The sequence below is a fragment of the Hibiscus syriacus genome, unplaced genomic scaffold, assembly GCF_006381635.1.
Source record: "Hibiscus syriacus cultivar Baekdansim isolate YM2019G1 unplaced genomic scaffold, ASM638163v2 tig00110788_pilon, whole genome shotgun sequence".
NCBI lineage: Eukaryota > Viridiplantae > Streptophyta > Magnoliopsida > Malvales > Malvaceae > Hibiscus > Hibiscus syriacus.
This window is the reverse complement of record NW_024062863.1, coordinates 1281297-1297186: the sequence shown is the minus strand read 5'-3', so window position 1 is coordinate 1297186 and position 15890 is coordinate 1281297. Positions and strand designations below refer to the sequence as shown.

The 15890-nt window shown below is 34.2% G+C and overlaps 2 protein-coding genes across 3 annotated transcripts; both read left to right on the top strand.

Moving 5' to 3' along the window:
* The first annotated feature begins 547 nt into the window (after positions 1 to 547).
* LOC120140755 (mitochondrial phosphate carrier protein 3, mitochondrial-like) lies at positions 548 to 2955 on the top strand. Its single transcript, XM_039155735.1, has 6 exons — positions 548 to 1065; positions 1588 to 1949; positions 2044 to 2087; positions 2186 to 2400; positions 2511 to 2635; positions 2746 to 2955. The coding sequence occupies exons 1-6, from the start codon at positions 733 to 735 to the stop codon at positions 2792 to 2794; spliced, it is 1128 nt and encodes a 375-aa protein (XP_039011666.1). The 5' UTR covers positions 548 to 732; the 3' UTR covers positions 2795 to 2955.
* Positions 2956 to 6940: 3985 nt separating this feature from the next.
* LOC120140568 (transcription factor bHLH137-like) lies at positions 6941 to 8780 on the top strand. 2 transcript variants are annotated; one of them, XM_039155534.1, is made up of 6 exons: positions 6941 to 7363; positions 7459 to 7620; positions 7714 to 7848; positions 7936 to 8019; positions 8126 to 8275; positions 8351 to 8780. In XM_039155534.1, exons 1-6 carry the CDS (start codon positions 7028 to 7030, stop codon positions 8441 to 8443), a joined length of 960 nt encoding a protein of 319 aa, XP_039011465.1. In that variant the 5' UTR covers positions 6941 to 7027; the 3' UTR covers positions 8444 to 8780. The 2 variants fall into 2 exon arrangements, with proteins under 2 accessions (XP_039011465.1, XP_039011466.1); XM_039155535.1 differs by having other exon boundaries at positions 6943 to 7363; positions 8338 to 8780.
* Positions 8781 to 15890: the final 7110 nt, after the last annotated feature.

Here is a 15890-nt window from a genome sequence, read left to right as displayed (position 1 = left end):
TACATTTTAATTAAGGTTAAGAGATAGTTTTATCCTCGTTTAGATAAAAAAAAAACATGAACATTATATATCGTTTTTCATTGTATCAATGTTATATTTGAATTTTTAAATTGTATCAGCATTGTATTTTGACACACGAAAATCATTGTTATCATTATAATATTGATATAATAATTAATTATGTTGATATGACAGTTCACAATATTAATATAACAATTTAAGATATTGATGTGGTATTTTACATGTGAATAAGGATGTGATAAAATGACTTAATAACTTTCTTTATAAAGTTTAATTAATTTTTTAAAAAAGTTTGAGCACTTAAATAGTATTTTAAAAAAGTTTTCTTAATAATTTTTTATTTAAAGAATATTTAAAAACTCATTATTGAAATAGAATCTCGATCAATATTTAAAGAATAAATTTTAAAACTTAAAGGGATATATCATATAACTTGGTCAAAATCTTAAAAATTATATAAAAATGAAAACAATATTATAATAATATCCAATTAATATTTAAAGAAGGAGTTGTGAAGCGGGAAGCAAAGCAAGGAGTGTCCTTTAGAAACGCAGGCATTTTCGACTGATTATTTCTTTCTTGGTTTCCTATCATTCCAAAAAAACACCACAAATTTCCCATTTTCTTCGTATCCTCAGCTCCCTCAAAAACCAACTCTCACTTCCATTCTCCTTCATTTTTGAGATCCCAAACAAATCAAAACAACCGGCAATGGCAATCTCCGATGAATTCAGCCAATCTCTCATTCCCAGTTTCCTCTACTCCTCAACTAAACCTCTCTCCGGTTACGACAAGTCTTCGATGAACGCCAATCACCATAATGTGATGCCTCGATCACCGTCTGTTTCGCCATCATCGTCAACCAAGTACTTGGCTTGTGATGCAGGGGTCAATTCGGGTAGGATTTTGATACCCGCTCCGAAGGAGAAGATCCAGATGTACTCTCCCGCCTTTTATGGAGCGTGCACAATGGGTGGAATATTAAGCTGCGGCCTTACTCACACCGCTGTCACGCCTCTCGATCTTGTCAAGTGTAATATGCAGGTATTTTTATTTCCTTCATCTGATCATTTTGTTTTTCATGATTATTTCGGTAATTCATTTTGTAAGATGGGATTCAAGATCCAAAGAAATGGCAGATTAAAATTCAAAACCTTGATTGGCTTTCCCCTCTTTAGTCTTTGAATTTGAAACTTAGTAGTCGATTCATTGATCAAGCTTTTACTGTCTTCTAGAATTTTAGCATCTCCTGGTGAAATTTGCTCTAGTGAAATTGAAATCAATGGATTGGACACTATGACAAAAGGATCATACAGAAAAGTTTTTCAATTTATTAATTCAATTATTAGTGATTTGTAAAATTAATCTTTTATTATTAATTATCATATGCAACGTGTAATGAATTCCCCCCCCCCCCTTGATGCTTCCAATGAAATGTGCAAACGTTCAATTACTTTCAACCTTTCGTCACCTACATCAATCATCATGAGTAGCTTCATTGTTTTCATTATATAATTTGTTTACACGAAAACTTGAATGCTAATGTGATTGGATTTTAAACCTCAGATTGACCCAGTAAAATACAAGAGCATCTCATCTGGGTTTGGAGTTTTGCTGAGGGAGCAAGGTGTTAAAGGTTTATCCAAGGGTTGGGTGCCCACTCTGCTAGGTTACAGTGCTCAGGGTGCTTGCAAATTCGGTTTCTACGAATTCTTCAAGAAGTACTATTCCGACCTCGCTGGTCCTGAATATGCCTCAAAGTACAAGACCCTGATTTATCTTGCCGGTTCGGCATCGGCTGAAGTCATTGCTGATGTTGCTCTCTGCCCCATGGAGGCTGTCAAAGTTCGTGTGCAAACTCAGCCTGGATTTGCCCGAGGCTTATCGGATGGATTACCAAAATTCTTGCAGGCTGAAGGCTTTGGAGGGTAAATCATAACTGTTTTATAAATTTCTGGTTTTAAGTAATGGATTCATGTTTTGCATGAATTGCTGATATTGCGTTCTTATACATGTCTGTAGGTTGTTCAAAGGAATTGTTCCTCTCTGGGGCCGACAGATTCCTTGTAAGCCAAACATTGTCCTGCATTTATTGCTTCTTCCTATTACCTATATGCATTTTATGAACCTTTTGCAGTGATGAAATGAGATGATATTTGTGTAGATACAATGATGAAATTTGCATCTTTTGAGACAATCGTTGAGTTACTCTACAAGCATGCCATCCCCACCCCGAAAGATAAGTGCAGTAAACCTTTGCAACTTGGGGTTAGCTTTGCTGGTGGATACATTGCTGGTGTTTTCTGTGCAATTGTATCACACCCTGCTGATAATCTGGTCTCTTTTCTCAACAATGCTAAGGGAGCAACAGTCGGTGATGTATGTAAAAACCTTATATTGTCTCATTCCATGAATATACATGTGTATATATTTCATTTTTGACATGATCAACGTGATCTTTTGCTTTGGTTTTCTTTAATCCGTTGCAGGCAGTGAAGAAGATGGGACTGTGGGGTCTTTTCACCCGAGGACTTCCTCTTCGTATTGTCATGATTGGAACCCTTACTGGAGCACAATGGGGAATCTATGATGCTTTCAAAGTCTTTGTTGGGCTGTAAGTTTTTATGATTTACCATTTTAAATCCTATTCTCCAAGAAAATTTCATTCATTTAGTTTATCATCTAAACAATCAAATGACTTAAATATGGTTCCTTTTCCTGCAGCCCAACCACTGGCGGTGGCGCTCTCACTCCTCCGCCTGCAGAGAAATGAAAAAAGACTGGCTCCTGTAGAACACAATGCCAACTTTTGTTAATTCATGTGTGAATTTTGTAAGGGGGTGATTCTCCTTATTGAGAGAGCAATAATATAAGGTTGATGTCCACCAATGGCGATTTTGAGGGTATGGATTTTGTTCTTGTTCTTATTTTTGGTAGGCACTGATTAAAGCTTTGTAACCAAATTGATTGAAACCTTTGCTTCACCAAGCATAGGAATTGATTTAGTTTCGAATTCTATATGGCATTTTCTAATGATATTTAGAGTTTCGAATCTAAATTTATTGGATATTATTTTTAAACGTTTGTTGATATTTATATAAATCAATTAAATTAAATTTCGAGTTTAAAATTTAGATACAAGCCAATGACTGTGACCAATGATAATACACACAATAATATCTCATTGAATCACTGAACAAATAACAGAATAAAGCCAAATATAAAAAGGCATAGGCCCATGCTCTAATTGGACTAAGGCTAACGAACTCATGGAATCCATAAATGATCCAAATTCTTTTCCTTTTCAAGCCGACGATCTGTTTTTGAGGTATTTCTGCAGTGAACTATATCTCATTGTTATTAAATTTATCAATTTTTTATGATTATTATAACTTTTTAATTTGCAATAATCTGATAAAGTTAATAATTATTTTATAAATTTTAAAATTTCAATTACTAAAATGACCATTTGAAAATAGTTCAATGACCTCTAATGTATTTTACCCTATTTAATTCACAAATATAAAAATTAACCCAAAAATAATATGAAATACTATGACACAAGATATAGAATGAATATACGAACGAATGTCTGGACGTTTTAAAATGACTGAATACTACTTTTCTGGGAAAATCACGAAAGGACACCTACTTGTGATAATGTAAAATGGGAGCTTTTCTTTGACAGCGATGAATTTGAAAAGAGGTTGAATAATCCTTTGTTCTAACAATCTTTTTGTATGCATGCATTCGCAGGCAATTTCGTAGAAAAACATTGCAAACGTCGACCTATTTTTATTTCACTTCTGACCTTTCCGTCAAAAATCCATATCTCAGTGTTTCCTTTATTTTCCTACCAAACAAACGGCAGTTTCCTATTTTTGTAGGTGTTGCCTAAAAGAACAAATTACTGAATATTGTCCTTTCCTACCAAACCCTTTATCCCATGGGAAGAGTGTAAAGAGATCAAATGAAAAAAAATGTTGATCCCATGGGTAAAGATTAGGGTTTCATATTGTTCTCACTTTGAACATGTGTGTTTTCACTTTCCCCCCAGAAAGATTAGGGTTTCATATTGTTCTCCTTTCCTACCAAATCTCAGGTTTATGTGTGCAAAACACGTTTTGATGAATAAAAGATAGAATCATTGTTGTCTGCGTGTTGGATGCAGATTACAGTGTGAAAATATTTTAAACCTTTGTACAAATCACAGCCTTTCGCTTTCATCTGCTGTTTGTAATTTTCCTTTTTGACGTCCAAAAGTCATTAACGCAACTTTGTTTGTTTCCTGGGGAAATCTTTCGAGCATTTCCTGTTCGGGTTTGCTATAAACGTGTCATTAAAACGACTTTGTTTGTTTCCCGGGAAATTCTTTTAGAAATTAGAAGCATATTTTCTTTCGTTTTGGTTTTGTACATGTCTTTGCTATAGACGTCCCGAAGTCATTAAAGCAACTTTGTCTGTTTGGTTGAAAGGTAAATAATATATGTATATGTATACATGCATCATGCATGTGTATTGCCTGGCATCAAATCTACGTATGCATGCGTATATATAACACAAAATTGCTTGAGAAACGGCGTCCCAGATCATTGAAGGAACGTCTCTTGTTTGTTTCCCAGGAATTTTCCCTTTTTTATTATTAAGAAGGGATTTTCTTATCGAAAAATATGAGGCAGTTAAGCCAGCCTTTTTATCTTTAGATAACTCAAAATGAGTCTAGGATGTTAGATCATTTTTTCATAACTATACATTATCTTATTGAGTGTTATAAAAATTCATTGTAAATCACCTTTCTAATTTATTTTATTTTATTTATTATATTAAGATCTTAACTATAAAAGTTATTTAAAAACTTAACTTTTTATCCCACTAGGATTAATTCATAATTGATGTTATCTTTTTTTTTAAATAGTCTGAGATGATTATAAAATCGTATATGTTCGTAATATTTCTTTAATCATTGACAACACACACTCTACAAATATAATTGCTTGAGTTCAGGATCTCAAAGAAGAGCAATATTCCCTTTAACCATTGACACCACAAATTAAGTTCTACATAATAAATATCTTAAAATATATATGTATCTTCCTCCACTTTAAATCTATAATGTATAAAAATTTAACGTACAAATTTGATTATTAATTCGACCTTTAACTCATACTTGGATTTAGGGTGAAGGATGGACTCAAGGACAAATATGAGATTTTATGTTAGAATGAGTGAGTTTATAAAATTTAAAAAGGAAAATAAACTTATAAAAATTTAGAGAGATGAAAACATATTTTAAAAAAGATTTAAAATATATAAAATTAAAAAATTAGGGGATGATCCCCTTCGTTTGCCCCTTTAGATCCATCCATGGATGGGCTGCATGGCCTTAGCCGTGATGATTGAATTTGGGCTCCATATACACTAATGAAAAGCGATCTGGGTCAGGGTCAGGGTGAAGGGTCATTCCTTAGAATAACATCATTTGATTAGATCGTGAAAACCCCATCCAAATCTGTGCTTTAAATTTTGCACAGACAATGAGTGGGCTGTTCTCTGAAAGTGTATGCCATGCCCTATCAGCAGCTGCTCTTAACTCACAAAATGCCTTTACTGATACTGTTTTTCCTACACCCAATGGGTGGATAAAGAAGTAATCCAAACCACTCATTTTCTGTTGTTGATTCATTTCTCAAACACTATAAATTAATATTTAACTTCTCACTCACTGCCATGGACATCGTTATGTACCAGAAGCGTATATGTATGCCTGAATCACTGACATCTTCAACTTCATATATTCCACTAAATATAGTAACTAAAAAATGGCATAACATAAAAATTAGTGTCTATTTTTATCTAAGATTGTTATTTTAATCTCTATTTTTAGAATATTTTATATTAATATTTTATTTTATGATAAAAAAGATTCTAATATTAGATCAAAAAATCACTTATGTTCTTATTATTTTTTTCTAAAGCATTGTAACCTTCTTCGACGTCTCATTTTAAGATTAAAAAACTCTTATTTTAATGTGTTAAACGTTTGTTAACTAATGATTTTTATCTATAGAAAGGTATTTCTTTCTTCAAAAAGAAAAATTGGAAATCAAAATACTTCAAAAACAATAAAATCCAAAATGACCGTTTTAATAAATGTTGAGAGTTAATTTTGATATTATATCATTAAGAAAATACTAAATCTTTCTCAATTATTTTATAGTTTCAGAGTAGTTTCTATGTTAATATAACCATGGATTTTAGGGACCTAAGGTGTTATGGAGATGGCTTTGAAGTGGGATTATAATTTTGATTTTAAAACCCCGAATATGTTTTTTGATTTTGGGTGATTTAACTAAATTATACAATTTTTTTTAAATTAAATAATTAATTTAATTCTAAATGGATACGGACAAAAAGGGGGGGGTTCACTTTATTTGTGGGAGGGGATCTACTATTCTAGCCCGGCAGCCCCCCAATCCCGCCTCAATCGCTTATTTTACTTTTTGGTTTATATAACAAACTGAAATTTTATGAAATAATTATGAATTGTACCCCGTTTCTTAAGTAAATTCTACTTTTTCTATTAAGTTAATATCGTGAATCGTCTTTGGACACAAAATGGGTAGAGCGTAGGGATCAGAATTTGATTTTTTTTCTCAATTCGATACAATATAATATTATAATTATCTTCAATCTTTTTTATATTTAAAGATATTTATAATTAATTTTTTAATTAAATTCTTATTTTATCTAATAAAATATATATATGTATCGGGTCGCATTAGAGACTTGAGAGATAAGATAAGAGTCAAATATACAGAAAGTTTGCACGGGAAAGAGTTACCCATCCGATCCTGATGTTTATATAAAGCCTTAGAGATGGGCATCTTAGTTATGCACCCACTGCTAATTTCTTCCACTGCCCTTCACCATCTCTCCATCACCAAGGGAAAAAAAAACTAAACAATTTCTTGTTTCACTTCTTCAATTCCAGAATCGATTCTTTAACATGGCGACCTTTATATTTCCATCTAACCCTTTTCTACTAGACTCCATTTTCTTACCAAACACACCCACCAAAGTGTCTGGTTTCATGGACCTCGAAGCAAACCTCAATCCCCATTGTTTCTCTCAATTTTACCAGGACTCGTCGTCCCCCGTTGGTCCTGTGTTCCACGAAAGCAGCTCCGTTGTTCATAGCGATAATGAGCTTTCGACCGTGACGACTAAAAAACAGAGCACGGACGACCACTCTACTGTTGTGGATAAACTCGAAAGTGGCGAGCAAGTCATTCAGAAGAAAAGGACAAGAAATGGGACAACCTTGAATTCTGCACCATTTAAGGTAAAAAAGAAAAGATGTTTCCATATAATCCATATTCGATGTTTCAACTTTCAACTGTTCTTTTTTCGAATAATCCATAAAAATTTCCACGTTAGGGTGCAAAAGAAGGGAAAACCAAGAAGCAAAAGAAGTGCAATAATGCGTTGAAAAACGAAAAAAAAGTGTCCAAAGCTGTTGAAAAAGAGGCTCCGACAGGCTACATTCATGTACGAGCCAGGAGGGGTCAAGCGACCGACAGCCACAGCCTAGCAGAAAGGGTAAATAATTCGAGCCAACTCACTTTCTAGGGGCCTAAGCCGAACCATGGGGCCAATCAAATAACCACAAGAAATCTGTTTGATAATTCACAGGTAAGAAGAGAGAAAATCAGTGAAAGGATGAAGATATTACAGCGTCTTGTTCCAGGGTGTGATAAGGTGACTGGAAAGGCACTTATGTTGGATGAAATCATCAATTATGTTCGGTCCCTACAAAATCAAGTTGAGGTAACGATTAACAAAGTTAATTCAGCAGATAATCTTATGTATGATCAAACAAGCAATAAATAATCTGTTTTCTTATCCTTCGTTTAGTTTCTGTCAATGAAGCTTGCCTCTTTCAATCCCATGTTCTATGACTTTGGAGTGGACCGGGAAACATTGATGATCAGACCAGAAGTAAGAAAACATGTCTATTTTTTGAGCAATTATTAAAGCCATTGTTTTTCATTATAGAAGCTGACGAAATCTTTGTCTCTCTGACATTAATGTTTCTTCTTTCTAGGGAGTTAACAGCACAGAAACATCCCTACCACTTGCAATGGCGCCATCTCAGACCACCATTGTCCCATCTCATAACTATCCTCTTCTGAATGTTTCCGCTACACTGTTTCTTCAACATGGGCACAGGCCCAATGTATTCTCTCACCCTCAGGTATTTACACATAATATATATATATATATATATATATATATAATGGTAAACTATTTGACAAGACATCTTTTTCAGGATAATGGTAGTTTATTGTGGGATATGGAGGACCAAAGACAAAAGATTTTCAACTCGTCTGAGCTCAACGACAACTTATGTTATTTCCATTAATATTAATGCAGAAAGAGAGAGACGGAGGTGCCCTACAAACATCTGGTAGAAAAGCCCTCATGTCCTGTCTTTTTCTAATGCGATAAAATATTAAAGAATTCCATGTAAATTTACATCCATTCTGGGTTTTCTGCATGAATTAAAAGCAGCATCTGAAGATGAATAAAGGGCAGCTTTACAAGGCAACATTCAATGGAGGAAAAAGAACATAAAGGACACGACCATATCTTTCTGTAGATCCATTGTTGCCGTCTATTTTGACTCTCCCCTCTCACTATGTCACTTTCATGCAGAAATTTCTAGACCCTACACCTGTTTACTGTGTTCTAGCTAGAAGGAAAACAAAGAACCATTAATTTTTATTTTGTAGTAAAAGTCTTCTGTAATATAAATTCAGCCTTATAAAGTCCCTTTCCTGTTAATTTGTACAGTTTTTCTGTTATTGCAGTTATTTTACTGTTTTCATATTTGATAATTCTTCCAGGGTAATTTTCATTTCACCTACTGACTTCTAGATCAAACAGAATACTGAAAAAAATAATATAAAATAAAACATCAAAATTTAAATAGTAATTAAATTTATATATTTAAATATAAATATCATTATACGAAATTTACAATAAATAGGCATGGGTAGGTTGGTTCTGATGCTCTGTGGTCGACGTGACAAGTTGTGGATTTTTGGGTTATATTCGAGGTGGAATCTTTTGATCATTTATAATTTAAAACTTAAATAAATGGTTAATAGTCACCTTATTTTATTTTATTGTACAAATATGATCCAAACAAGGAGTGACGGATCCATCCTACATTCAGAGTGAATATATACTTTGAAATTTTAGTTTTTATTAATTATTTATTTTATTGATTATTTCAATTTAAACTTTTATTTGTATATATTTCAACAACAACAAAATTATGTTATTAATTCTTGCTTGTCCATCCTTAAATTTTAAGATATCCACTTGCTTGGTTGTTTTTCTTACAAGTTGAAGTGTTGAACACTTAAACAGTGTAAGTTAATAATTGTGAACGAAAAAATAATAAATATCTATATATATGTGGATATATAATATTTGGTTTATAATTGCAAACAGAGGCTAGACATTTTTCACATCTAATGTCCAAATATTGCCATGGCATGTCTGGTCACGGATCAACAAAATCTTCAATATAACATGCATTTGCTGCCCAAAACACCAGAATTTCTTTTCGACGGCGATATTATAATAATGATCTCTTCTTATAATCTAACAATAATAAATGTAACACGAGACTAATAATATAAATATATGAATGTATTATGTAAAAATAACATAAATACACAGATTTAAAAAAAAAACTTTAGTTGTACTATAATTTTGATAGTTTTTGTTAACTGATTTGAGTTAAATTGTGCAATTTATTCATATTAGAATATTTGGTTTTGGTTTTAGTAGATGATTGTAGAATATGAATCTACCAATTATTTCTCATGCTCCACAAAAAGAAAAATTATAATTAGATGAGTATTTTATCGAAAACCAAACTTATTAATTAGAGTTTTAATTAATTAGAGTTGTAGATTTATTGATATATAATAAGTGGGTTGAATGTTAATGATGTTTAATTGCATTCATTTTTTTTAACTTAGATTATAAGTTATTAAAGAAGGATATATGGATGTCGATCGTTAGTGACTCACCTCTTATTATGATCTAGAAGGAGAGTCATTAATCGAAGGCGATGATCGAAAGTAAAGACCCAGATTCAAGTTCCTCTTCTCCAGAGAAAATGAGAAAGGAACTTTTTGATGTCCTCTCGTACAATACAAAGAAAATTTTCCTATATATTCTAATAGTAATCGTTATTCATCAATCACCAACATTACAAAATCGTTATCAATAGACCGATTAGATATATTAATTATCGTTATATGATATTAAAATTGTCATAAAATTATCACATAAGTTTATCAATTATTTAATAATGAAATAATTAAATTTGTTGATTATCCGTAATTCATCAAGTGATTTTAATTGTAAAAGATAATGTTATTATTTATAGAGGTTTTAGATTCGAACAGCTACAATAAAGTATAAATGTATCCTCAATTGATTATGAAAATTCTGAAAAAAATAATACATTATAATCGTATCGACTATTAAAATATGTATTAACAATTTACTAGCAAAAGTATTTCCATTTTTTTTCGAAAAAAATAGTTGTCTTTGAAGTTTACAACAAAACTAATTTATGAGCAAGATGTTGTGGAATTCGGGTTAATTTCTACCAATAATAAAAAATTCACCTTAAAAGCTATTATCTAGGTGACTAGTGTGAAAACGATTGTACTAAAAATCACCCCAATGTAGATTCCAAGGAAAGAGGATGGGTCACAATGGTCCCTCTTAAAACCCACTTTCCTTAGACAGAACTACCAAGACAAGTAATTTTAATAGGACAATAATTAACAATAGCTATTAAATAGACATAAAGAGAACACCAAGATTTAACGAGGTTAGGCCAAAATTATGCCTACCTCCTCGAACACTACTAAAATAATATTTCACTAGTAGAGGAAATATTACAAAGAGAGAAAGAGTACAAATAGCCTTTAATATTAAAGAAGGCTTATATTTGTGGGATGCTAAACTAAGGAGGAGGAGGGTTCTATTTATAACAAAAGAATTTTCCCTCCTCCTTATACAAAACCAATGTGGGATATTTGCCAAAAACCAACAAATCTCCACCTTGGCAAATTCCACACAAGTCTCTCAAAAAAATCCAATCTTCAGTAATGTCTGCAAATTCATCTTTCAATTTATAACAATATTGAGCAAGTCTAAACAATGTTTAAACTTGACCGCAGTTACCACTTTTGTCAACATATCAGCAGGATTCTCAGTGGTCCGAATCTTCTGGATTAGGACTCCACCTTCTTCTAGAATCTCTCGTACAAAGTGATATCGAACATCGATGTGCTTCGTCCTTGCATGGTAAACTTGGTTCTTTGCTAAATGAATAACACTATGACTGTCACAGTGCACTTTGATGTGCTTTTGTTCCATTCCCAATTCACCAAACAGCCCTTGAAGCCAAATTGCCTCCTTCACATCCTCTGTAACTGCCATATACTCTGTCTCTATAGTAGACAAAGTCACTGTTGACTATAAGGTGGACTTCCAACTGACTGGTGCTTTTGCAAATGTAAACACATAACCAGTAGTTGATCGACGCTTGTCCAAATCACCTGCATAGTCTGAATCACAATACCCAACTACACACTGACCATCATGTTTGTTCTGCTGAAATACCAAACCAACATCTACGGTGTTCAGAATATACCGCAAAATCCATTTCACAGCTTCCCAATGCTTCTTTTCAGGATCATGCATATACCTGTTCACAACCCCAACTGCCTGTGAAATATCGGGTCTCTTACACACCATTGCATACATTAAGCTACCAACAACACATGCATATGGAACCTTTGACATGTATTCCCGTTCTGCATCATCCTTAGGTGACATGGATGCACCGAGCTTGAAATGAGGAGCAAGAGGTGTACTAACTGGTTTTGACTTATCATTCATGCCAAAACGTTTTAGTACCTTCCTCAGATATTCTTTCTGAGACAAACAAAGCCTCCCTAATTTCTTATCCCTTGATATCTCCATGCCTAGAATCTTCTTTGCTTCACCAAGATCCTTCATCTCAAACTCCCTATTCAATTAAGTCTTTAGTTTCGCAATTTCTATCTGACTCCTGGAAGCTATCAGCATATCATCAACATAAAGAAGAAGATATATATAGGATCCGTCTTGTAGCTTGCGTAAATACACACAATGATCATAATTGCTTCTTGTGTACTTCTGCCCTATCATAAACTTGTCAAATCACTTGTACCACTGCCTTGGAGATTACTTCAATCCGTATAGAGATTTTTCTAATTTGCACACCATCTCTTCTTTTTCAGCAACTTTGAATCCATATGGCTGAGTCATGTAGATTTCCTCATCCAAGTCTCCATGTAAATATGCAGTTTTTACATCCATCTGAACTAGTTCCAAATCTAACTGTGCTACCAAAGCCAACAAAATTCTGATAGAGGAATGTTTTACAACTGGAGAAAATACTTTATTATAATCAACTCCCTCCATTTGAGCGTAGCCTTTAGCCACCAATCTTGCTTTGTAACGGATGTTATTTTTGTTAGGAAATCCATCTTTCTTTGCATATACCCACTTGCACCCAATTGCATTCTTTCCCTTCGGAAGACTAGCTAGTTTCCACGTCTGATTCTTTTGAAGGGATTGCATTTCTTCATTCATGGCGATCCTCCACTTTTTATGTTCTGAACTTTGGACTGCTTCATTAAAAGTGGCAGGAACGTCATCAATTGCAATTGGTGATGCAAAAGAGACCATATCAGCATAACGAGCAGGTTATCTAATGGTCCTCTTTCCCTTTCTGAGTGCAATTGATTCATGTTACTGTGGAGGTTCTTGGGTCTGAACCTCTTCTTCATTTGACTCTTCTTCTACCATAGGAGAGTCAACATCAGTTTCTTTAATGACTGGGACAATTCTGCTTCCTTCAAACTCCACCTGTTTGGGAGTTCCATCTGTCTGCTCCAATTTTTCTAAAGTCACCTTTCTCAACATGGTAGATTCATCAAAGGTAACATCCCTGTTGAAGATTATTTTCTTTGTTTCTGGACACCAAAGACGATAGCCTTTCACACCAGAGGTGATCCCCATAAAGATAGCCTTCTTTGCTCTTGGATCCATCTTTGACTCCTTAACATGGTAGTATGCAGTGGAACCAAACACATTTAAGGAATCATAATCTGTAGCAGGTTCTCCAAACCATTTTTCTAATGGTGTTTTACCACCAATAGCAGTCGATGGTAAGCGGTTGACAAGGTGACAAGCATAGACTAAAGCCTCAGCCCAAAATTCTTTGCCTAACCCAGCATTAGACAACATACACCGAACCTTCTCCACTAATGTCCGGTTCATACGCTCTGTCACCCCATTCTGTTGTGGTGTAGATCTGATAGTGAAATGCCTGACAATACCTTCTTCTTCACAGACTTTCAGAAATTGATCATTTTTGTACTCTCCACCATTGTCTGTACGGAGACGTTTGATTTTTCTGCCTGTTTGAGTCTCCACCATCTTTTTCCATTTAAGGAAAAATTCTAGCACCTCATCCTTTGTCTTTATTGTATACACCCAAACTCTCCGAAAAAAATCATCAACAAAGGTGACATAATAGTGTGTTCTTCCCAATGAAGTTGTCTTGGAAGGCCCCCATACATCTGAATGATCATAATCCAAAATACCTTTAGTATTATGGATTGTTGTTCCAAATTTCACCGTCGTCTTCTTCCCTTTGATGCAATGCTCACAAAAAGCTAATTTGCAAGCCCGAGCACTCTTCAATAATCCTTGATCTATCAGCAATTTCAAGGATTTTTCACCAACATGCCCCAAGCGCATATGCCATAACCTGGTTGCTTCTGACTCTTGTTCATCAGTAGAAGCTTCCACTGTTGTTGTCCCAACAATTGTACTACCCAGAAAGTAATACACATTATTTCTTTTCTGGATTCCCTTCATTATCACCAGTGCACCAGAGATAATCCTCATAATCCCATCTTTTGCCCTCACTTCTAAACCTTTTGACTCTAAGGTTCCCACAGAGATGAGATTTCTCATTAAATATGGTACATAATGGACACCTGTTAAGGTTCTGATTGATCCATCCTGATTCCTCAAGCGAATTGAACCAATCCCAAGTGTGTCAAGAGGGGAATTATTTACTGTGTAGACAATTCCACCTTTTAGTTCTTTAAAATCAAAGAACCATTCTCTATTGGGGGTCATATGGTGGCTACAAGCTGAATCTAACAGCCATGAATTGGAACAGCTTGTTGATGGCGTAGCAGCGAATGCAAAATCTGAATATGCATCATCATACTCGACCACATTTGATTCTGAGATAACCTTTCCCCTTTCAGGTTTGCCTTTGTTCTTTAGCCTGGGACATTCTTTCTTTCAGTGCCCTTTTTCTCGACAAAAGACACATTCATCTTTGCTCAATCTGGACTTTGACTTCGATCTCCCTCTCCTTCCTTTATTCTGACTCTTCGAACAACCTCTAACAATAAGAGCTTCTGCTTCGACACTTGTGTTTTCTTGTTTGTCTTTCTTTCTCAATTCATAACTATACAAGGCAGCATATACTTCACTGAGAGACACATCAACTTTCCCATAAAGTAGAGTAGTTTCAAGATACTCAAACTCATCAGGAAGTGATCCCATCAACATCAAAGCCAGATCTTCGTCTTCAAAAGTCACGTCCATATTCATCAGATTAGTTACCAACTGATTAAAGCTAGTAATGTGATCATTCATAGTGGTACCTGGTACATAGTTGAAGCGGAACAATCTCTTTTTCATGTAGAGCTTGTTCTGACCGTTTTTCTTTAAAAATTTCTCCTCCAGTGCCTTCCACAATTTACTTGCAGAAGTTTCCTTAGAAAATGCATACTTCTGCTCTCTAGAAAGACATGATCAAATAGTACCACATGCCAATCTATTGATCCTCTTCCATTCTTTCTCCTCAACATCATCTGGTTTCTCTCCTTCAATAGCAATGTGTAGACCCTGCTGAAATAGGGCATCTAGAACCTCACTTTGCCACATGTCGAAATGACCGGTGCCATCAAAAATCTCCACTGCAAATCTAACATTTGTCACAGCTGTTGACGACGATGTAGATGTTTTTGTTGCGTCTGCCATTTCTGCTACAAATTCTATTTAATAGCTGTCAATGCGGAATGCCAATTATCCCAAGAAAATTTTTTCTGATGTGGAAGATCAGCCTAAGCCGCAACCACAAAGCATACTAAAATAAACCAAGAGCGCTGATACCAATTGTTGTGGAATTCGGGTTAATTTCCACCAATAATAACAAATTCACCTTGAAAACTATTATCTAGGTGACTAGTGTGAAAACGATTGTACTAAAAATCACCCCAAGGTAGATTCCCAGGAAATAGGAGGGGTCACAATGGTCCCTCTTAAAACCCAATTTCCTTAGACAGAACTACAAAGACAAGTAACTTTAATAGGAGAATAATTAACAACAACTATACCCGACAATATCTATTAAATAGACATAAAGATAACACCAAGATTTAACGAGGTTAGACCGAAATTATGCTTACCTCCTCGAACACTACTAAAATAATATTTCACTAATAGAGGAAATATTACAAAGAGAGAAATAGTACAAATAGTCTTTAATATTAAATAAGACTTATATTTGTGGGATGCTAAACTAAGGAGGAGGAGAGTTCTATTTATAACAAAAGAATTTTCCCTATTCCTTATACAAAACCAATGTGGGATATTTGTCAAAAACCAACACAAGACACGTTCATAATAAGAACTGT

Coding starts and splice junctions, on each gene's coding strand:
- LOC120140755 (XM_039155735.1), top strand. CDS start 733: ATGGCAATCTCCGATGAATTCAGCCAATCTCTCATTCCCAGTTTCCTC. Junction 2,401..2,510: donor AGGGAGCAACAGTCGGTGAT/GTATGTAAAAAC, acceptor AATCCGTTGCAG/GCAGTGAAGAAGATGGGACT. Junction 2,636..2,745: donor TTCAAAGTCTTTGTTGGGCT/GTAAGTTTTTAT, acceptor CTTTTCCTGCAG/CCCAACCACTGGCGGTGGCG.
- LOC120140568 (XM_039155534.1), top strand. CDS start 7,028: ATGGCGACCTTTATATTTCCATCTAACCCTTTTCTACTAGACTCCATT. Junction 7,364..7,458: donor TGAATTCTGCACCATTTAAG/GTAAAAAAGAAA, acceptor TTTCCACGTTAG/GGTGCAAAAGAAGGGAAAAC. Junction 8,276..8,350: donor ATGTATTCTCTCACCCTCAG/GTATTTACACAT, acceptor CATCTTTTTCAG/GATAATGGTAGTTTATTGTG.